Raw genomic sequence first — 24,019 nt, 5'->3', positions numbered from 1 at the left:
GTGATCAGCCTGCCTTGGCCTCCCAAAGTGCTGGAATTACAGGCATGACTCATCACAGCCAGCATTATTTTTTTTTTTTTTTTTTTTTGCGCGACGGAGTCTTACTCTGTCGCCCAGGCTGGAATACAGTGGCACAATCTTGGCTCACTGCAACCTCTGCCTCCCAGGTTCAAGCGATTCTCCTGCCTCAGCCTCCTGAGTAGCTGGGATTACAGGAGCATACCACCACACCCGGCTAATTTTTTTGTATTTTTAGGAGAGACAGGGTTTTACCATATTGGTCAGGCTGGTCTCAAACGCCTGACCTGATGATCCTCCCGCCTCGGCCCCCCAAGGTGCTGGGATTACAGGCATGAGCCACAGTGCCGGGCCATCCTAAATTCTTATATATTGTTAGATCTTAGGGTCTTTTCAAATATTTTTATATTCTTTTCTATCAGGCTATTTTGGTATCTCTGTCATAACAATTTAATTATTGAAGCTTTAAGACACTGACAAGGAGGATGATTTCTGCCTTTTCTGTAGTCTGAGACATCTTGACCATTTACGTGATGAAGGGTCGTCTTTAAAATGTGCTTCAAGAAAAGGCTTTCATCAGCCTGGGTAACATGGTGAAACCCCATCTTGACCAAAAAAATACGATAAATTAGCTGGGCATGGTGGCGTGCATGCCTGTGGTCCCAGCTACTTTGGGAGGCTGAGGTGGGAGGATCACTTGAGCCAGAGAAGTGGAGGTTGCAGTGAGCCTAGATTATACCGCTGAACTCCAACCTAGATGACAGTGAGACTTCGTCTCAACAATAACAACAAAAAAGGCTTTTGTTTAGGTTAGCCTTTCCATTCCAGCAAATTCTAGTATCATGGTCAGCAAAATTAAACACATACTTTTTCACAAGATTGTATTCGGAGATTTGAAGAGATTATAAAGAGAAAGATAAAATTTATGCCCTCAAGAGATTGTGTAGGGAAGGACATGACACATTGAATTCCCAGAGACAGCAACAGTTTTTCAACTTGTTCTAACTGGAGCTTACACTAGTACTTGTTATATAATATGTATTCATTTATTTTTTCAATTAGTATTTGTTGCAAGATTATTATGTTTCATGTACTTAGAATTGATACAGTGGTGGGTAAATCTAGAAACTTTTCCTACCTTCATGGATCTTAACCATCCAAGTGCTATTATGATGAGTTACTTAGAGTTATAAGAGTACTGTATATGATAGAAATAACTAACTTAGTTTCCCAGAACAAGTAAGGACTATACTAAAAAATGTGAAGAATAGGCTCCATCTGTTATTTAAAGGAGTGAGGAGAGAGCAAACACTTTAAGTCTGAAAAGGCATGATAGTTTCAGGCAAGTGAAAGAAAGCTTTTGTGGTCAAAACATGGAGTAGAGTAGCATGGGATACAGATAGAGGTTGTAGGGATCAGATTGTGCCAAGAACCTTGTTTGGTATGATTTTGGTCACTATTTGTTGATTAATATTAAACCAGAATGCACAGGAATCGTTTAATGATTATGAGGTGGGCTTCTAGGCTCAGAAAACCTAGGTTCAAATCCTGGTTTTAAAAAGAAAAAGGTGTATTTTTAAAACACATATAAATTATTCCTGTAAAAAATAAAATCAGGCCAGGTGTGGTGGCTCACACCTGTAATCCCAGCCCTTTGGGAGACTGAGGCAGGAGGATCACTTGAGGCCAGGAGTTCAAGACAGCCTGAGCAACGTGACTGGTTGTAGCTACTCTGTCTCTACAAAAAAACTATTTATTTATTTATTTATTAGGCAGGGTCTTGCTCTGTCACCCAGGCTGGAATACAGTGGCACAATCTCAGTTCACTGCAACCTCCGCCTCCCAGGCTCAAGTGTCTCCACCCCCATCCCTCCCCGCTAGTGGCTGGGACTACAGGCGGGCGCCACCAGGCCTGGCTAAATTTTTGTGTTTTTTTTAGACACGGGGTCTCACTATATTGCCCAGGCTGGTTTCGAACTCCTGCACTCAAGTGATCCTCTCGACTTGACCTCCCAAAGTGCTAAGATTACAGGTGTGAGCCACTGCACCTGGCCCGTCTCTACAAAAAATTTAAAAATTAAATGAGCGTGGTGGCTCGTGTCTATGGTTCTAGCTACTTGGGAGCCTGAGGTGGGAGGATCACTTGCACTCAAGAGGTTGAGGCTGCAATGAGCTGTGTTCCTCCACTGCACTCCAGCCTCAATGACAGAGTGTGACCTTGCCTCTAAAAATATATATATTATTATTATTTTAGAGACCTTATCTCTAAAAATACATATATACTATAGTGAGACTTTGTCTCTAAAAATATATCTTGCCGGGCGCGGTGGCTCAAGCCTGTAATCCCAGCACTTTGGGAGGCCGAGGCGGGTGGATCACGAGGTCAGGAGATCGAGACCATCCGGGCTAACATGGTGAAACCCCGTCTCTACTAAAAATACAAAAAACTAGCCAGGCGTGGTGGCGGGCGCCTGTAGTCCCAGCTACTCGGAGGCTGAGGCAGGAGAATGGCGTGAACTTGGGAGGCGGAGCTTGCAGTGAGCCGAGATCGCGCCACTGCACTCCAGCCTGGGTGACACAGCGCGAGACTCCGTCTCAAAATAAATAAATAAATAAATAAATAAAAATATATCTTATAATAATGTATAACATATATAAATATTTTTATATATATATATGTATATTTTGTTGTTGAGATCGCATCTCTGTTGCCCAGGCTGGAGTGCAATGGCTTGGCTCACTGCAACCTCCACCTCCTGGGTTCAAGTGATTCTCCTGCCTCCACCTCTGGAGTAGCTGGGATTACAGATGCCTACCACCATGCCCAGCTAATTTTTGTATTTTTAGTAGAGATGGAGTTTCACCATATTGGCCAGGCTGGTCTCGAACTCCTGACCTCAAGTCCACCCGCCTTGGCCTTGCGAAGTGCTGGGATTACAGGCATGAGCCACCACGCCTGGCTGAAAAAATAAGAGCTTGCTGGCCACACCAATAGTCTCAACTACTCTGGAGGCTGAGGCTGGAGGATTGGTTGAACCCAGGAGTTTGAGACCAGCTTGGGCAATGGCAAAACCCTATCTCTAAAAACAATGTTATGAAAATAGGAAATTAAGAGAACAAGTGAATGAGCCTGAAAATGGTATTGGAAGAATATAAAACATATACCTTAAATTAATAAAATAAGGCAAATGTATAACAGTAAGTGTCACTTTAAGACAAAAGTTCTTTGAAAACTAATAAAATAGACAAACTTCTGGTAAAGCTGATCAATAGGATGAGAAAGGGAATAATTAGGGATTTAAAAGGAAATAAAGTGTATATAAGAGATTAAAATTTTACTACTGTAAGAACTTTAAGCCCATCAAATGGGAAAACTCTGTTGAAACAGACATGTTCCTAGAAAAATATAATTTTAACAAAACATACTCAAAAGAAATTACCTGAGCACTCCTATTGCATAAATTGAATCTATTATTTAAAGTCTTGCCCGAAGGACAGCATCAGACCCAACTTTAACTTCTACCACACTTTCAAGAAAAATATTATTCCCATCTCATTAAAGAGAATATGGACTGCAAACGGAAGAGGATACACCTAAAGAGAATACTACATAAACAGGCCAGGTGAGGTGAGTCACAACCATAGTCCCAGCACTTTGGGAGGCAGAGGCAGGGGTATTACTGGAGCCCAGGGGTTCAAGACCACCCTGGGCAATGTAGGGAAACTCCATCTCTACAAAAAACTTAAAAATCAGCCGAGTGTGGTGGCGCATGCATGTAATCCCAGCTACTCGGGAGGCTGAGGGAGGAGAATTGCTTGAACCTGGCAGGCGGAGGTTGCAGTAAGCTGAGATCACGCCACTGCACTCCAAGACTGTCTCAAAAAAAAAACAAACAAACAAAAAAAAAGCTTTAAAAATCAGCTGGATGTGCTGATGTGTGCCTGTAGTCCCAGCTACTACGGAGGCTGAGGTGTGAGGGATTGCTTGAGCTTGTCCAGGAGGTCGAGGCTGCAGTGAGCCATAATCGTGCCACCACACTCCAGCCTGGGTGACAAAGTGAGACCCTGTCTCAAAAAGCAAACAAAACCAATAAGAGACAAACAAGAGAATACATAACATAAGCTAAGTAAATTTTCAGTAAAGGTAATACCCATGTAAATATTCAAGAGTTGACCATATACTTTCCCTGTTCATAAACTCCTTTTCTTGCCAGAAGCTATAACCAGTCTCCTGACTTTTAAGGTAACCACATATTTACCTTTTAAAATACTATTTATGTGTGCAGGTCTAAACAATACAGCTTATTCTTCCTGAATTTCATGGAAATCTAATTATACAGGTTGGGTGCCATGACTCATGCCTGTAATTTCAGCACTTTTGGAAGCTGAGCATGTGGATCACTTGAACCCAGGAGTTTGAGACTAGCCTAGGCAACGTGGCAAAACCTCATCTTCACTGAAAATACAAAAAGTTAGCCAGTTGTGGTAGCACACACCTGTAGTCCTAGCTACTCAGGATGCCAAGTGGGAGGATCACTTGAGCCCAGAAGGTAGAGATTTCAGTGAGCCAAGATCACATCACTGCATTCCAGCCAGGGTGACAGAGTGAGACTCTGTCTCAAAAAAAAAAAAAAAAAAAAAAATTAATTATAGAGGACATATGCTATGGTGTCTCACCTTTTTTTACTCAACATATTCATGTTAAATTATGCATGTTATTGCATCCTGCTGTAGTTTTAATGTGTTGTAATTCATTGTGTGTAATACAGTTCTTCCATTTTACTCTTGGATTATTTTCAACTTGAGATTATTGCCCAAAAAAACCTGCTTTTAATATTCCTCTAATGTCCACTGATGGATATGGAAACTAATTAAAGCATTTTGTGTGTGTATGTGTATATATATATATGTCGAGATCAGCTCAGTCGGGGAGACCCTTAACCCAGTGGCACTAGAGGAATGAAAGACACACACACAGAAATATAGAGGTGTGAAGTGGGAAATCAGGGGTCTCACAGCCTTCGGAGCTGAGAGCCCCGAACAGGGATTTACCCACATATTTATTAACAGCAAGCCAGTCATGAGCTTTGTTTCTATAGATATTAGATTAACTAAAAGTATCCCTTATGGGAAACAAAGGGATCTGCTGAAATAAAGGGATGGGTTTGGCTAGTTATCTGCAGCAGGTGCATGTCCTTAAGGCATAGATCGCTCATGCTATTGTTTGTGGTCTAAGAACACCTTTAAGCGGTTTTCCGCCCTGGGTGGGCCAGGTGTTCCTTGCCCTCATTCTGGTAAACCCACAACCTTCCAGCATGGGCGTCGTGGCCATCATGAACATGTCACAGTGCTGCAGAGATTTTGTTTATGGCCAGATTTTGGGGCACCTGTTCCCAACATATATATATATATATATATATATATATATATTTTAATACTTTTTTTTTTTGGAGACAGAGTTTCACTCTTGTCACCCAAGCTAGAGTGCAGTGGCATGATCTCAGCTCACCGCAACCTCCACCTCCTGGGTTTAAGCAATTCTCCTGCCTCAGTCTCCCGAGTAGCTAGAGGCGCCCACCACCACGCCCAGCTAATTTTTTTGTGTTTTTAGTAGAGACAGGGTTTCACCATGTTGGTCAATCTGGTCTTGAACTCCTGACCTCAGGTGATCCACCCGCCTTGGCCTCCCAAAGTGCTGGGATTACAGGCGTGAGCCACTATGCCTGGACTTAAGGCATTATATTAATTTGTTCTCACATTGCTATAAATACCTGAGACTGGGTAATGTATAAAGAAAAGAGGTTTAATTGGTTCATGGTCCTGCAGGCTGTATAGTAAGCATGATGCTGGCATCTCCTAGGCTTCTGGGGAGGCTTCAGGAAACTTTCAATCATGAGGAGTATATAGGTTACAGGGCCAGAGCAGGAGCAAGAAGAAGGACCAAGTGCCATACACATTTTAAAGCACCAAATCTCAACAGAACTCACTCACTATGGCAATGATAGCATCAAGGGGATGGTGCTAAACCACTTAAGAGAAAACCACTCCCATCCCATGGTCCAGTCACTTCCCACCAGGTTTCAACACCAATATTGGTGATTACATTCCAGCATGAGAGGTAGGCAGGATGCACATCCAAACTGTATCAGGGGCCGGGCGCAGTGGCTCATGCCTGTAATCCCAGCAGTTTGGGGGGCTGAGGTGGGTGGATCACCTGAGGTCAGAAGTTTAAGACCAGCCTGGCCAACGTAGTGAAAACCTATCTCTACTAAAAATAGAAAAATTGGCCAGGCACGGTGGCTCACACTTGTAATCACAGCATTTTGGGAGGTCGAGGTGGGCAGATCACCTGAGGTCAGGAGTTTGAGACCAGCCTGGCCAACATGGCGAAACTCCATCTCTACTAAAAAGTGCAAAATTAGCTAGGTGGCAGATGCCTATAGTCCTAACTACTCAGGAGCCTGAGGCAGGAGAATTGCTTGAACCCAGGAGGCAGAGGTTGCAGTGAGCCGGGATCCAGCCACTGCACTCCAGCCTGGGCAACAAGAGCGGGACTGTGTCTCAAAAAAAAAAAAAAGAAAAGAAAAATTAGCCAGGTGTGGTGATGCATGCCTGTAATCCCAGCTACTCGTGAGGCTGAGGCAGGAGAATTGCTTGAACCTTGGAGCTGGAGGTTGCAGTGAGCTGAGATCAGACCACTCCAACCTGGGTGACAGAGCGAGACTCTGTCTCAAAAAAAAACTATATCAGGGTATATACCTGGAAATGTAATTACTGAATAAAATAAAGGATTTCTCCCAAGACTTAATTTCAAGCTATGGAGTATTAAGGTTGTGTGGAACTGAATAGATAAAAGAAACAGACCTACACATATATGGAAGCTTGCTGGGTAACAGAGGCATATCAATAAAGAAGAACTGTTCAATAAATTGTGCCCAATAACTTGAAATTCCCTGGGGATCGGGTGAAAGAGCGAGACTCTGTCTCAAAAAAAAAAAAAAAAAATTAGGCCGGGCGCATCCTAGTACTTTGGGAGGCTGAGGTGGGTGGATCACCTGAGGTCAGGAGTTCGAGACCAGCCTGGCCAACATGGTGAAACTTCCTCTCTACTAAAAATTAAAAAATTAGCCCTGCGTGGCCGGGCACAGTGGTTCACACCTGTAATCCCAGCACTTTGAGAGGCCGAGATAGGCAGATCACGAGGTCAGGAGTTCAAGACCAGCCTGACCAACATGGCGAAACCTTGTCTCTACTAAAAATAGAAAAAATTAGTCAAGCATGGTGGCACATGCCCATAATCCCAGCTACTCAGGAGGCTGAGGCAGGAGAGTCACTTAAACCCAGGAGGCGAAGGTTGCAGGGACCTGAGATCACACCATTGCACTTTAGCCTGGGCAACAGAGCAAGACTCCACCTCAAAAAAAAAAAAAAAAGTAGCCCTGCATGATGGTGAGTGCCTGTAATCCCAACTACCCGGGAGGCTGAGGCAGGAAAATCACTTGAACCTAGGAGGGGGAAACTGCAGTGATCCAAGATCGCACCACTGCACTCCAGCGTGGGCGACAGAGCAAGACTCTGTCTCAAAACAAACAAACAAACAAACAAACCTAGGCTGGGCGTGGCGGCCCACACCTGTAATCCCAGCACTTTTGGGAGGCCAAGGTGGGTGAATCACTTGAGGTCAGGAGTTCGAGACCAACCTGGCCAACACGGTGACACCCTGTCTCTACTAAAAATACAAAAATTAGCTGGGCATGGTGGCACACACCTTTAATCACAGCTACTCAGGAGGCTGAGGCAGGAGAATAACTTGAACCCAGGAGGCGGAGATTGCAGTGAGCCGATGTTGCTCCACTGCACTCCAGCCTGGCCACAGAGTGAGGCTGTGTCTCAAAAAAAAAAAAAAAAAAAAAAAAAACTAGCCAGGCAAGGTGGTGGGTGTCTGTCCTCCCAGCTACTTGTGAGGCTGAGGCAGAATCATTTGAACCCTGGGTGGCGAAGGTTGCAGTGAGCCAGCATCATGCCATTGCACTCCAGCCTGGGCAAAAAAGCAAGACTGTCTCAAATAAAAAAAGTTAAAATTTATCAGAATTTACAAACACAAACCATACATGATGCCATTCTCAGTTATGAGAAATGTAAACAAAGACATACAGCATTAATCATAAAATTAACTGTAATAGGCCGGGCATGGTAACTCATGCCTGTAATCCCAGCACTTTCGGAGGCTGAGGCAGGCAGATCACCTGAGGTCGGGAGTTGGAGACCAACCTGACCAACATGGAGAAACCCCATCTCTACTAAAAATACAAAATTAGCCGGGCCTGGTGGCGCATGCCTGTAATCCCAGCTACTTGGGAGGCTGAGGCAGGAGAATCACTTGAACCCAGGAGGCGGAGGTCGCAGTGAGCCAAGATCACAGCATTGCATTCCAGCCTGGGCAACGAGTGAAACTCCGTATCAAAAAAAAAAAAAAAAAACTGTAATACATACTGTACTGCTATAATAATTTCATAGCCACCTCTTGTTATTGCAATGAAGAACTCAAGTGTTGCCAGAATCCACTTCAAAGCCATATGACACTAATCATCTCCAAGTGAGCAGTTTACTTGGAATCCCTCCACGAGATCACAGTACAAAGTGATCTCTTGAAGTTCTTGCGTTCTCATTGTTTTTACTATGCTTCCATAAACCTTGAATGACCCTATGAGACCTATATGAAATGGGATTAGTAATGTTAGAAGTGCTTCCAAGAACGAGAGAAAAGTCCTGGCATTACAAGAAAACAAAAAGTTGAACTGCTTGATATGTACCATAGATTGAGGTCTGCAGCTGTGATTGCCCACCATTTCAAGATAAATGGGCGGGGCACAGTGGCTCCCACCTATAATCCCAGCACTTTGGGAGGCAGAGGTGGGCGGATCATGGGGTCAGGAGTTAGAGACCAGCCTGGCCAACATGGAGAAACCCCGTCTCTACTAAAAATACAAAAAATTAGGCGTGATGGCAGGCACCTGTAATCCTAGCTACTCCAGAGGCTGAGGCAGGAGAATTGCTTGAACCCGGGAGGTGGAGGTTGCAGGGAGCCGAGATCATGCCATTGCCTTACAGCCTGAGCAACAGAGTGAGACTCCATCTCAAAAGAAAAGAAGAAAAAAAAATGAATCTAGCATAAGGACTTGAAAAAAGAAAAGGAGTTTCACAAAGCCATCGCCACAGCTGTGCCAGCAGGTGCGAAAACTTTGTACTCTTTCCAGGATATCTTTTTATCTCGTATTGAAAATGCAAGGGTTTTTTGTTTGTTTGTTTGTTTGTTTTTTAGACAGTCTTGCTCTGTCGCCAGGCTGGAATGCAGTGGCACGATCTTGGCTCACTGCAACCTCTGCCTCCTGGGTTTAAGCAATTCCCCTACGTCAGCCTCCCCAGTAGCTGGAACTACCACCACGCCCAGCTCATTTTTTGCATTTCAGTAGACATGCATTTCGCCATGTTGGCCAGGATGGTCCCAATCTCCTGACCACGTGATCCGCCCGCCTCGGCTTCCTAAAGTGCTGGGATAACAGGTGTAAGCCACCACGCCTGGCCGAAAATGCAGTTTTTATGTGGGTGCAGGATTGCCTTAAAAAGACATACCAATCTGGGCTTGGTGGATCACGCCTGTAATCCCACCACTTTGGGATGCCGAGGCTGGTAGATCACCTGAGGTCAGGAGTTCAAGACCAGCCCAGCCAACGTGGCGAAATGCTGACTCTACTAAAAATGCAAAAATTAGCCGAGCATGGTGATAGGTGCCTGTAATCCCAGCTACTTGGAAGGCTGAGGCAGGGAAAGTTGCTTGAGCCTGGGAGGCAGAGCTTGCAGTGAGCCGAGATCGCACCACTGCACTTTAGCCTGGGTGACAGAGCAAGACTCCGTCTCAAAAAAAAAAAGAAAGCCAGCTCAGTGGCTCATGCCTGTAATCTCAGCATTTTGTGAGGCCAGGGCAGGCAATCACTTGAAGTCATGAGTTCAAGACCAGCCTGGTCAACATGGTGAAACCCTTCTGTATTAAAAACACAAAACATTAGCCAAGCGTGGTATCGGGTACCTGTAGTCCCAGCTATTCAGGAGGCTGAGGCAGGAGAAATCGCTTGAACCCAGGAGGCGGAGGCTGCAGTGAGCCGAAACCACACCGCTGCACTCCAGCCTCAGTGGCAGAGTGAAACTCCGTCTCAAAAAAAAGAAAAAAAAGATAAAAGGAGAAGCTGCTTCTGCCAACCAAGAGGCAGTAGACAAGTTCCAGACGCTATTAAGAAAATCATTAGCAGCCGGATGCAGTGGCTCACGCCTGTAATCCCAGCACTTTGGGAGGCAGAGATGTGTGAATCATCTGAGGTCAGGAGTTCAAGAGCAGCCTGGCCAACATGGTGAAACCCCATCTCTACTAAAAATACAAAAATTAGCAGACATTGGTGGCCTGAAGGTTTCAGTGAGACAAGATCATGTCATTGCACTCCAACCTGGGCGACGAGAGCAAGATGCCGTCTCAAAAAATATATATATATTAGCTGGGCGTGGTGGTGTGCCCCTGTAATCCCAGCTACTTGGTAGGCTGAGGCAGGAGAATCGCTTAAACCCAGGAGGTAGAGGTTGCAGCGAGCCGAGATCGTGCCACTGCCCTCCAGCCTGGTGGACGGAATGAGACTCTGAGTCAAAAAAGAAAAAATAAAAGTGAAGTAAGTCAGACACAAATGGACATGTATTTTATGATTCCACTAGTATGAGAACCTGGAATAGACAAATTCATACAGGCAGAAAGTAGAATATTGGTTATTAGGGGTTGGAGGGAGGATGGAATAGAGTTTTTCTTTAATAGGGTCAGTTATTCTGTCTGGGAGGATGAAAAAGATGTGGAGAAGGATGGATATTGGTGATAGTCGTACAACAATGTGAATGTATTTTCATGTCACTGAACTGTCTAGAACACTTAAAAATGGTTTAAAAAGTAAATGTTTTAGTATGTGCATTTTACCACAATTTTTCAAAAAAAGTTAGTCATATGTGTGTCTGTTTCTGTACTCTATTCTGTTGTTCTACATTTCTTTTGTGTAGCTAGTATCACATTGTCCTGATTACCATACATTTACAGTAACTCTTTTTTTTTTTTTGAGACGGAGTCTGGCTCTGTTGCCCAGGCTGGAGTGCAGTGGCCAGATCTCAGCTCACTGCAAGCCCCGCCTCCTAGGTTCACGCCATTCTCCTGCCTCAGCCTCCCGAGTAGCTGGGAGTACAGGCGCCCGCCACCTCGCCCGGCTAATTTTTTTTGTATTTTAGTAGAGACGGGGTTTCACCATGTTAGCCAGGATGGTCTCGATCTCCTGAACTCATGATCCACCCGTCTCGGCCTCCCAAAGTGCTGGGATTACAGGCTTGAGCCACCGCGCCCGGCCTACAGTAACTCTTGAAATTAGATAAATCCTCCAATTTTTTTTTAGTGTTTTTTTTTGGTTTTTTTTTTTTTTTTTTTGAGACGGACAGAGTCTTGCTCTGTCGCCCAGGCCGGAGTGCAGTGGCACGAACTCGGCTCACTGCAAGCTCCGCCTCCTGGGTTCACGCTATTCTCCTGCCTCAACCTCCCGAGTAGCTGGGACTACAGGCGCCCACCACCACGCCCGGCTATTTTTTCTATTTTTAGTAGAGACGGGGTTTCACTGTGTTAGCCAGGATGGTCTCGATCTCCTGACCTCATGATCCGTCCGCCTCGGCCTCCCAAGGTGCTGGAGATTACAGGCGTGATTCACCACGCCCGGCCTTAGTTTTTGTCTTCCCATGGCAATTCGTGAATTATCTTGGCATTTTCTCAAAAAAAAAAAAAAAAAAAAAACTCTGTTGGTACTTGAGATTGTGTTAGATCAGTTTGGGGGAAAATTGCAATCACCAATTTTTTTTTTTTTTAAGAAACAGAGTCTTCCTGTGTTGCCCAGGCTAGAGTGCAATGGTTTACTGTCATCCTTGACCTCCTGGGTTTGAGCAATCTTCCCACTTTAGTCTCTTTAGTAGCTGGGACTACAAGTGTAAGCCACCACACCTGGCTAGTTTTTTAAAATTTTTTGCAAAGATTGGGTCTGTGTTGCCTAGGTTGGTCTCCAACCTCTGAGCTCAAGTGATCCTCCTGCCTCAGCCTCCCCAAGTGCTGGTATTACAGGTGAAAGCTGCCAAGCCTGGACAGAAATTGCCATCTTTTTTTTTTTTTTTTTTTTTTTTGAGATGGAATCTCGCTGTTTCCCAGGCTAGAGTGCAGTGGCTCAATCTCAGCTCACTGCAAGCTCCGCCTCCCAGGTTCACGCCATTCTCCTGCCTCAGCTTCCCGAGTAGCTGGGACTACAGGTGCCTGCTACCACGCCCAGCTAATTTTTTGTATTTCAGTAGAGACGGGGTTTCACCATGTTAGCCAGGATGGTCTCTATCTCCTGACCTTGTGATCCTCCCGCCTCGGCCTCCCAAAGTGCTCAAATTACAGGCATGAGTCACTGCACCCGGCCTAGAAATTGCCATCTTAATGACATTCAGTGTTTCATTCCATGGACATCCATGGACATGGTATATCACTCCATTAATTTTAGATTATCTTTGATTTTTGATTTTTTTCTTTTCTTTTTTTTTTTTTGAGATGGAGCCTTGCTCTGTCACCCAGGCTGAAGTGCAGTAGAGCGATCTTGACTCACTGCAACCTCCACCTCCTGGGCTCAAGTGATTCTCCTGCCTCAGCCTCCTGAGTAGCTGAGGTTACAGGTGCCTGGCAGCATGCCCGGCTAATTTTTATATTTTAGAGATGGGGTTTCACCATGTTGGCCAGGCTGGCCTCGAACTCCTGACCTCAAGTAATTCACCTGCCTCGGCCTCCCAAAGTGCTGGGATTACAGGCATGAGCCACCGTGCCTGGCCTTTTTTTTTTTTTTTTTTAATTCATTGTTTTGTTTATACTCTTATGTACTGCATGTATTTGGTTAGATTTATATTTTGGTTTTCTTTTAAATTTATACTTATATTTATAAATTTATAAAGAAATTATAGTTCTGTATTATTTTGTTTGATATGTATCTAAGCATTTAATGCTTTTCTTTTTTGTTTGTTTGTTTGTTTTTGAGATGGCGTCTCATTCTGTTGCCCAGGCTGGAGTGCAACGCTGCCATCTTGGCTCAATGCAACCTCCACCTCCTGGGTTCAAGCGATTCTCCTGCCTCAGCTTCCTGAGGAGCTGGGACTACAGGTGCATGCCACCATACCCAGCTTATTTTTGTATTTTAAGGAGAGACAGGGTTTCACCATGTTCACCAGGTTGGTCTCAAACTCCTGACCTTAGGTGATCTGCCCGCCTCATCCTCCCACAGTGTTGGGATTATAGGAGTGAGCCACCCTGCCTGGCTACTTTTCTATCGTTGTAAGTAGCATTGTTTAATTTTGATTTCAATTTTCTCATTGATAGAACATAGAAATACAGTTGAATTTGACCTTGGATTCCTCAACATTGTTGTGTAATTCACTAATTGTAGTACTTTCTCTTTTGTAGAGTCTTTGGGTGTTTTTATATAGACAGTCAAATAATGTGCGAGTAGAGATAGTTTGTAATTCTTCCTTTTCAATGTTGTTTTCTTTTTCTGGCCTTGTTGCGCTGGCTAGGACCTCTATTATGATACTGAACATATATGATGAAATTATATATTTGCCTTGTCCTTAATAATAGGGAAACTTTATTCAATTTAACCTGTACATATGAGGCAAATCAAGTATCTGGGAAACTTCCTGCCTGGTCATTGCTAGTATGTTTGCTTATGTTTACATTATAGATAATTTCCAGAGCTTTTAGTTGTACTTAGTAAAATGAGAGGTAGATATACATCTGTTCCATTTTTTTGTCTGGAACAAGAATCACCTGTATTATTTTTTAAGTAAAATGCTTTGTTTAAAAATATGGAACACTTCACAAGTTTGCATGTCATTCTTGCACCAGGGCAATGCTAATCTCTGTATTGTTCCAATTTTAGTGTATGTCCTACTGAATCAAGCACATCTTTTTTTTTTTTAATGTTTTTGTTTGACTTAGATTTCTATTTTGATAAGCTTCCCCTTTCCCTCTCCTTTTAGCACTCTTAGATGTCATTACATTGTCTTCTGGTTTGCATTGTTTTGGATGTGATATCTAAACTTTTTTTTTTTTTTTTTTTAAGAAACGGGTCTTGCTATGTTGCCCAGGCTGGTCTTGAATTCCTGGGCTCAAGCAATACTTCTGCATCAGACACACAAAGTGCTGGGTTTACAGGCTTAAGCCACTGTGCTTTGCCCCTTTTTATAAGATGTGTTTTTTCTTCAGCTGTTCTTTTTGTTTGTTTTTGGCCTCCCAGGCTGGAGTGCAGTGGCACGATCTCAGCTCACTGCAAGCTCTGCCTCCCAAGTTCACACCATTTTCCTGCCTCAGCCTCCCGAATAGCTGGGACTGCAGGTGCCCGCCACCATGCCTGGCTAATTTTTTTTTTTTTTTGTATTTTTAGTAGAGACGGGGTTTCACCATATTAGCCAGGATGGTCACGATCTCCTGACCTTGTGATCCGCCCGCCTCGGCCTCCCAAAATGCTGGACTGCACCCGGCCTCTTTAGCTTCTTTTGTTTTCTTCATCAGTAGTTTTTAGCAAGTTTATTATGATATACTGTACCTTATTTGTTAAATCCTGCCTGTGGTTTGCTTAGTTTCTTCTAACGCTGAGGTTATACTTTTTATCAAGTTGGGAAACTTTTTAGCCATAATTCTCAATTTTTTTCATTGTGAATTTTTTATGTTGTGAACATTACATCATTGTATATCTGGTTTTTGTTGTTTTCCAAGTGTTCAGTTGTTTTTAGTAGTAAGTTTTTTCCTTTCCTGAAATTCTAAGATTCTGTTAGTATTATATTCTCTACTAATTTATTCTTTCCTTTAATCTCTGTGTGTCAGTTTGTGTTGTTTCTATTGCTGTCTTCAAGTTCACTGATCTCCAGTACCTTATTTGCTGTTAAGTACTCTCCAGTTTTTCATTTCAGATTTGGTATTTATCAATTCTCAATATTCCTTTTGTTGTTGTTGTTAAGTCTTCCATTCCTCTCCTCATTATCTTTGTATTTTCTTCTACATTCCTGATTTATGCTTGTAGAGTAGTACCTCAAAGTTATTTTCTTTTCTGTCTTTGTGATTTCTATTTCTATTGCTGTTTCTACTGAATGATTTTTCTCCTGGTTCACATTTTCCTGCATTTTGACATATGTAGGAATTTGTTATTGGATGCAAGACATTGTGATGTCGCATTATTGTATGTCTGGTTTTTGTTGGTTTCCTTTACAAATATTCAATTTTATTTTGGTAGGCAGTTAAGTTACTTATGGATCAGTTTGGATTCTCATGAATATTGTTTTTAAGCTTAGCTAAGGCTGGTCTTTTTTTTGAGACGGAGTCTCGCTCTGTCACCCAGGCTGGAGTGCAGTGGCCGGATCTCAGCTCACTGCAAGCTCTGCCTCCTGGGTTCACGCCATTCTCCGGCCTCAGCCTCCCGAGTAGCTGAGACTACAGGCGCCCACCACCTCGCCCGGCTAATTTTTTGCATTTTTTTTTAGTAGAGACGGGGTTTCACCGTGTTAGCCAGGATGGTCTCGATCTCCTGACCTCGTGATCCACCCGTCTCGGCCTCCCAAAGTGCTGGGATTACAGGCTTGAGCCACCGCGCCCGGCCAAGGCTGGTCTTTATGTCAGGATAATTAAACCCTCTAACAGTGGATAACATTACTCTCTAAGCTTACTGTTTAATGTCCCCTATTGTTGAACAATGTCTTTCTACTTTGCCTAATGGAATCTGAGTATCTGCCATCATGTGTGAGTTGTGTGAATTGCTCAGGTTACAGTTTTCTGGTAGTTCTTTGTTCAGCCATATGGAATTTTACCCTTCACATGCACAATGTAGTGTTGTTTAGCAGTATGCTGAAAGAGACACCCATAGTTAGATTTCTAGAGTTATAATTCTCTGTAGCTTTTTCCATTCTGATACTCAGTTCCACAAATTCCAGCTATCTCAGTCCCTGTGTACTCTGATATATCCCTTTTCAAGGGATATATCAGTTTGGCCATTCTCTGCTTGGTTTCTACTTCTGTACCACAGTCATTCTTAGAAAGGCAAGGCGTGGGCTGGGTGTGATAGCTCACGCCTGTAATTCCAACACTTTGGGAAGCTGAGGTGGGCAGATCACCTCAGATCAGGAATTCAAGACCATCCTGGGCAGCATGGTGAAACCCCATCTCTACTAAAAATACAAAAAAAACAATAAGCTGGGTGTGGTGGCACGTGCTTGTAATCCCAGCTACTCAGGAAGCTGAGGTAGGAGAATCACTTGAGCCCAGCGGCAGAGGTTGCAGTGAACCGAGATCACACCACTGCACTCCAGCCTGGGAAACAGAGCAAGACTCCATCTCACAAAAAGAAAGACAGAGAGAGAGAGAGAAAGAGAGAAAAGGGAAAGGGAAAAGGAAGGAAAAGAAAAGAAAGGCAAGGTGGGGCTGGGCGCAGTGGCTCATGCCTGTAATCCCAGCACTTTGGGTGGGCGGATTACCTGATGTTAGGAGTTTGAGACCAGCCTGTCCAACATGATGAAACCCTGTCTCTACTAAAAATACAAAAATCATCCAGATGTGGTGACAGGTGCCTGTAATCCCAGCTACTCAGGAGGTTGAGGCAGGAGAATCTCTGGAACCCAGGAGGCAGAAGTTGCAGTGAGACGAGATTGTGCCACTGCACTCAAACCTGGGCAACAGAGTGAGACTCCATCTCAAAAAACAAAAAGAAAAACAGAAAAGAAAGGCAAGGTGATTGTGTAACTCACCGCATTTTTTTCAGATTTCTCAGGGATCACAGTGCTGTACTCACTGTTGTCCAGTATCTGATAACAATCATCTTTTAATTTTTCTCATGCAAGGCACAGTGGCTCACGCCTATAATCCCAGCACTTGGGAGGCCGAGGCGGGCGTATCACTTGAGGTCAGTAGTTAAAGACCAGCCTGGCCAACATGGTGAAACCCTGTCTCTGCTAAAAATACAAAACTTAGCTGGGCGTAGTGGCGTGCCCCTGTAATCCCAGCTACTTGGGAGGCTGAGGCAGAAGAAATCACTTGAACTCAGGAGGCAATGAGCCAAGATTGTGCCCCTGCACCCTAGCCTGGGTGACAGAGCAAGACTGCGACTCAAAAACTAAAATAAAATAAAGTTTTCTCTAAGTATCTAGTAGATTACCATATTTCTATTACTTCTTGTCAGGTGAAGTCTCGTACCAGTTACTTAAACATGGCCAGATAAGGAAGTCCCTGTATCTCTTTTTTTAATTGCTGTGATTTTTTTTAAGCAGACAATTATTTGTAGGAAAACATTTTTTTCACAATAAAATTATCTTTAAACTTCTCTTTCTAGCTTTAATGAAGCACCAGTTGAGATTCCCAGTCCTCCTGAAACCCCAGCTAAACCTCCTGAACCTGAAAGTACCTTGCAGCCTGTGCTTTCTCTCATCCCAAGGGAAAAGAAGCCCCCACGTCCCCCAAAGAAGAAGTATCAGAAAGCAGGGCTGTATTCTGACGTTTACAAAACTACAGAGTAAGTAGTAGTACCTATTAGCTAACATCCCTTTTTCTTCCACGTTTGAAAAAAATACTTTGACTATCAAAAAACAATATAGATTCTTGTGTATTTAATAAGCATGATGATTGTGTTTTTGCGCTCGTGTGAGGTACGCCTCCCTCAAACTTTGTGTTAAGGTCAATACATTACCCTTTCTGATGTGGGGGGAAAATCCATACAAAAGTAATATACACAAATATCAGTGTTCACTGTACTGTCTTATGTTGTATGAGACTAATTGTCTTTCTGATCATTATCTTCTCTCTGCCTTACTAGATTGAGATTCTAATGACGCGTTTCTTTTTTTTTTTTGAGATGGAGTCTCGCTCTGTCACCCAGGCTGGAGTGCAGTGGCGCGATCTCAGCTCACTGCCAACTCTGCCTGCACGGTTCACACCATTCTCCTGCCTCAGCCTCCTGAGTAGCTGGGACTACAGGCCCTGCCACCACGCCCAGCTAATTTTTTGTATTTATAATACAGATGGGGTTTCACCATGTTAGCCAGGATGGTCTAGGTCTCCTGACCTCGTGATCCACCTGCCTCAGCCTCCCAAAGTGCTGGGATTACAGGCATGAGCCACAGCGCCCAGCCCCAAGGATGCTTTTCTTATTAACTTAAGGAAAAAATGGCTCTAACTAAAATGATATTGGTGACTTCATTTTTTATATTGGTGACTTTATTTTGTATTGATTGGACGCTGTGTTCCATGAATTTTGTCAGGTGAATAAAATATTTGCCTTGCTTTTAAGAACTTCGTATTATCTTGGCAGATTACAACTTAATAAGCACTCTGATAATTTTTAAAGCATCAAAGGGATAGCAAATTATCATCAATTAAGAAATATTTTCTGGTTGAATTAGGATTTAGAGGTTTGGTAGTAGTTTACCAGATGGAGAAGGATATTCTAGTCAGAACAGTGTGTAAAAAGGCACATCCTAGGATACAGAGTTTTCATATATCAAAACAACTTGGAAAGTTTAGGGTTCTGAAATGTAGTGGCCCTATGGTAAATAAGCATTATATGATAAGGGACATATAACCATGGACTTTGAGATGTTTGGTTAACTTTAAGATATTTTGTTTTGGATGGGAGCAGTGGCTCATGCCTGTAATTCCAGCACTTTGGGAGGCCGAGGTGGGTGGATCACCTGAGGTTGGGAGTTTGAGACCAGCCTGACCAACATGGAGAAACCCCATTTCTACTAAAAATACAAAATTAGCCAGGTGTGGTGGCACATGCCTGTAATCCCAGCTACTTGGGAGGCCGAGGCAGGAGAATCACTTGAACCCGGGAGGCAGAGGTTGTGGTGAGCCGAGATCACACCATTGCACTCCAGCCTGGGCAACAAGAGCAAAACTCCATTTCAAAAAAAAAAAAAAAAATGTATGCTATTTTGCTATAGGAAATCAAAAATGAGTTTGGGGGGATGGATGTGAAAGGCGTAGGTTTATTTAAGATAACTCCAGTAGCAGGGTGGAAAATAAATGGAATGAATGACTAGTGGCAAAATCTCTCTCAGTTTCTATCAAAAAGTCATGAATATCTGAATTTAGACAAAACGACTAATAAGATTGAAAGAGGAAACCTTAGATTTTAGAGATACATCTCATTTGGTGGTGGTAAAGTAATTGACATGTAAACCATGCCACTTTATTTTGCATTTAAAAGATTTTTATTGCCGGGCGCGGTGGCTCAAGCCTGTAATCCCAGCACTTTGGGAGGCAGAGAAGGGCGGATCACGAGGTCAGGAGATCGAGACCATCCTGGCTAACACGGTGAAACCCCGTCTCTACTAAAAAATACAAAAAACTAGCCGGGCGAGGTGGTGGGCGCCTGTAGTCCCAGCTACTCGGGAGGCTGAGGCAGGAGAATGGCGTAAACCCGGGAGGCGGAGCTTGCAGTGAGCTGAGATCCGGCCACTGCACTCCAGCCTGGGTGACAAAGTGAGACTCCATCTCAAAAAAAAAAAAAAAAAAAAAGATTTTTATTGATTTGTCACTGAGGTAGGTATCACAAAATTTTTATACTCCGTACGTGCTTCTTAGGTCATGAAAACGTTTTACTAATGAAGCTTAAGTTTAGCTAATTATAATAATAAATCATCTCAAATAACCAAGACTTTAAAAAGATAGGCACTATTTTTTTAATTTAAGAGAAGTTGTGAAGTACCTTCACAATGTCTTCAGGGACCGAGGCTCCTTTTTTTTCCTTCTATCTCAGTACTAATTATGCATTCCTAAGATTGCTTCATGTTCCATGATAGCTACTAGAGTCCAGCCATGCTATGTTTGTTACAGACAGAAAAGAGGAGAAAAAGCATGCTCCTTCTTTGTTGTTTGTTTTCTGGTTTGTTTGTTTGTTTTTTGAGATGGAGTTTCACTTTTGTTGCCCAGGCTGGAGTGCAATGGTGGGATCTCGGCTCACTGCAACCTCTGCCTTCCGGGTTCACGCGATTCTCCTGCCTCAACCTCCCGAGTAGCTGGGATTACAGGTGCCCGCCACCAAGCCCAGCTAATTTTTTGTATTTTTAGTAGAGACAGAGTTTCACCATGTTGGCCAGACTGGTCTTGAATTCCTGACCTTAGGTGATCCGCCCTCCTTGGCCTCCCAGAGTGCTGGGATTACAGGTGTGAGCCACCGTGCCCAGCCCATGCTCCTTCTTTGTAAGAAAACTTCAAACTCACATTTATATAAATTTTTAGGCTACAATTTAAATTGCATAGCCACACTTTAGCCATAAGACAGGTTGTGGAAATAATGGTCATTACTCTAGGTGATAATAGCCGTTAAGGAAAAAAAAAAAAAATCAACATTCTGTCAGCAGAAATGAGAAAGTGGAAATACACTTTGGGACACATCTAATTCAGTCATAATTTTGGAACAGAGTCTGCTAAATAGAGCAGAAATATAATTATCAACTTTTCTGCTAAATAAAACTCAAGTTTTATTTCTTGCTTAGGGAAAACCTCTCAGACTGTGTTTTTCCTCTGCTGTCACATCACAATAACCATCAAGAAAGAAGTCTGTAAGAGCAAACTGCTGGTTTTAAAAAAACATTTTTTTAAATAAAATTAAAAAAAGAAAACAAAACACAGAAGACTTCTGTAACCAAAGGTATGAGGGTTTTCCCATACGCCAAGCAATAGGCACCAGCTGGGTGTCCTTCAATTCAATTCTGCACTGTTTTCCTGAATATAGTGTCAGATCCTATAGGTTGGGTGCTGAGTTCCCAAGACTGCCACCCTCCCTTAGACCAGTCACAACTCTGGCTCTCCAGAACTTCTGACCAACCAGCTTCAAGTTGGGTTTGACTAATTTGCTGGAATGGCTCACAGAACTCAAGGAAGCATGTACTTCCATTTACTGGTTTATTATAAAAGATATTGCAGAAGATATAGATGAAGACATACATTGGGGAAGGAGCATGGAGCTTTCATTCCCTCCTTAGGCGCACCCCCTCCAGGAACCTCCACATATTCAGCTATCCAGAAACTCTCTCAACCTTTCTGTTTGAATTTTGTTTTTTGTGTTTTTGTTTGTTTGTTTTTTTGAGATGGAGTTTCGCTCTTGTTAACCAGGCTGGAGTGCAATGGTACGATCTTGGCTCACTGCAGCCTCTGCCTCCCAGGTTCAAGTGATTTTCCTGCCTCAGCCTCCGGAGTAACTGGGATTACAGGCACCTGTCAGCATGCCCAGCTAATTTTTTTTTTTTTTTTTAAGACGGAGTCGTGCTCTGTCGCCCAGGCTGGAGTGCAGTGGCACCATCTCGGGTCACTGCAACCTCTGCCTCCCAGGTTCAAGCAATTCTCCTGCCTCAGCCTCCTGAATAGCAGGGACTACAGGCACACGCCGCCTTGCCTGGCTAATTTTTTGTATTTTAGTAGAGACAGGGTTTCACCGTGTGAAGGGGTGGCCTGCCCCTCCACACCTGTGGGTATATCTTGTCAGGTAGGGTGAGAGACTGAGAAGAGAAATAAAACACAGAGACAAAGTATATAGAAACAACTGTGGGCCCAGGAGACTGGCACTCAGCATACCAAGGACCTGCACCGGCACTGGTCTGTGAGTGCCCTCAGTTTTTATTGATTATTATATTCATTATCTCAGCAAGAGGAATGTGGTAGGAGAGCAGGGTGATAATAGGGAGAAGGTCAGCAAGAAAACATGTGAGCAAAAGAATCTATGTCATAATTAAGTTCAAGGGGAGGTACTATGCCTGGATGTGCACGTAGGCCAGATTTATGTCTCTTTCTGCCCAAACATCTCAGTGGAGTAATGAATAACAAGGCAGCATTGCTGCCAACATGTCTCGCCTCCCGCCATAGGGCAGTTTTTCTCCTATCTCAGAATTGAACAAATGTGCAATCAGGTTTTATACCAAGACATTCAGTTCCCAGGGGCAGGCAGGAGACAGTGGCCTTCCTCTATCTCAACTGCAAGAGGCCTTCCTCTTTTACCAATCCACCTCAGCACAGACGCTTTACGGGTGTCGGGCTGGGGGATGGTCAGGTCTTTCTCATCCCACGAGGCCATATTTCAGACTATCACATGGGGAGAAACCTTGGACAATACGCGGCTTTCCAAGGCAGAGGTCCCTGCGGCTTTTTGCAGTGCATTGTGCCCCTGGTTTATTGAGACTAGAGAATGGCGATGATTTTACCAAGCATAATGCTTGTAAACCTTTTGTTAACAAGGCACGGCTTGGCCGGGCGCGGTGGCTCAAGCCTGTAATCCCAGCACTTTGGGAGGCCGAGACGGGCGGATCATGAGGTCAGGAGATCGAGACCATCCTGGCTAATACGGTGAAACCCCGTGTCTACTAAAAATACAAAAAAAAAAAAAAAAAACAACCCGGGGGGGGGGGGGGGCGCCTGTAGTCCCAGCTACTCGGGGGGCTGAGGCAGGAGAATGGCGTAAACCCGGGAGGCGGAGCTTGCAGTGAGCTGAGATCCGGCCACTGCACTCCAGCCTGGGCGACAAAGCGAGACTCCGTCTCAAAAAAAAAAAAAGAAAAAAAAACAAGGCATGGCCCTAGAGCCCTTAAACCTTGATTCCATACAACACATGTTTCTGTAAGCACAAGGTTGGAGCAAAGTGGCTGGGGCAAAGTTACAAATTAACAGCATCTCAGCAAAGCAATTTTTCAAGGTACAGGTCAAAATGGAATTTCTTATGTCTTCCCTTTCTACTAGATACAGTAACAGTCTGATCTTTCTTTCTTTTCTCTACAACCATATTAGCCAGTCTAGTCACGAACTCCTGAACTCAGGCAGTCCACCCACCTCGGCCTCCCAAAGTGCTAGGATTTCAGGTGTGAGCCACCACACCCTGCCTAATCGTTATATTTTTAGTAAAGATGGGATTTGGCCAGGCTGGTCTCAAACTCCTGACCTCAGGTGATCCAGCCTTCTTGGCCTCCCAAAGTGTTGGGATTATAGGCGTGAGCCACTGCGTCTGGCCTCTTTTTGATTTTTTATGGAGGCTTCATAGGCGTCATTGACAGCCATGTAGAAATGTGATTGGACAAAATGTACAGGATGTAAACCCAGCATGTCCTGTCTAGACTTCTTGATCTCTCTGTGTCACATTCCTTTCTCTAGGGTATGGGGCAGGACCCTCTCTGGAATGAGGGTTTTCTTGGCCCACAATCAGATTAGAGTCCTGCCTTAGGTAGGTGAAAGGAAGACAGAAGGTCAGAGAGAGATTCTATCTCCTGAGGCCCGCTCCCGAGACTTAAAGTGTCCCAACATTGTAACAGGGACTATGGGAGTTAAGAGTCAGGAACCATGGATGAAAACCAATATATATATATATTTATATTTATATATGTCATAACACCACACTTCTGTTTTTTACTTTTGTGCTTTTTCTTGATTAAAGATTTAAAAATGGAAGATTATGATCTTTTGATGTAATTTGATTTCTTATATCAGTGATTTGTAAGTGTCTCTGGTCATACAAAATATTTGATCTGAAAATGGACTGAAATATCACTTTATTTATGTTAGAACTAGCTCTTCCTCTCACAGAAATAAGTAGGAAGAAAACGGTTTATTCTTTAAGCATTTTTAAGAACATTGGTCAGTTTAGTATATGTATGCATTCTTGAAAGATGTCAAGCCAGGATATTATTGTGGGCTGGCTACTTTGTCGTTAGTAGTTTTAGTAATAAACTTATGTTTAGAGCAGTTTCAGTTTCACAGCAAAATTGAGTGGAAAGTACAGAGTTTTCATATACACCCTGTTCTTCATACACACAACCTGCCCACTATTGCACCACACCGTTGTGATACATGTGTTATGATCCATGTACCTACATTGACATACCATTATTA

At 43.5% G+C, this 24,019-nt stretch overlaps 1 protein-coding gene and 2 non-coding genes across 16 annotated transcripts in view; 2 read left to right on the top strand and 1 right to left on the bottom strand.

Annotated features, from left to right (window-relative positions):
* The window catches only part of ASH1L (ASH1 like histone lysine methyltransferase), a 231,662-nt gene that overhangs the window by 133,824 nt on the left and 73,819 nt on the right, over positions 1–24,019 (top strand). For 13 of the 14 annotated variants that reach the window (XM_017947692.2, XM_031658272.1, XM_031658333.1 and 10 more), the window contains one exon: positions 17,478–17,657. The exons of the other annotated variant lie outside the window; for it this stretch is intronic. In XM_017947692.2, the coding sequence (XP_017803181.1) occupies positions 17,478–17,657 (180 nt within the window). The remainder of the gene's footprint in view (positions 1–17,477; positions 17,658–24,019) is intronic. 14 annotated transcript variants of the gene reach the window in all.
* On the bottom strand, positions 13,963–14,066 carry LOC116272012. Its single transcript, XR_004180741.1, has one exon. It is a non-coding gene; the product is annotated as a U6 spliceosomal RNA (small nuclear RNA).
* On the top strand, positions 17,740–17,842 carry LOC116272549. Its single transcript, XR_004181208.1, has one exon. It is a non-coding gene; the product is annotated as a small nucleolar RNA U13 (small nucleolar RNA).

Source organism: Papio anubis, chromosome 1 (assembly GCF_008728515.1).
Source record: "Papio anubis isolate 15944 chromosome 1, Panubis1.0, whole genome shotgun sequence".
In the NCBI taxonomy this organism is placed as follows: Eukaryota; Metazoa; Chordata; class Mammalia; order Primates; family Cercopithecidae; genus Papio; species Papio anubis.
Note: the sequence above shows the minus strand (reverse complement) of the source record. Positions and strands in the feature narration are given on the sequence as shown.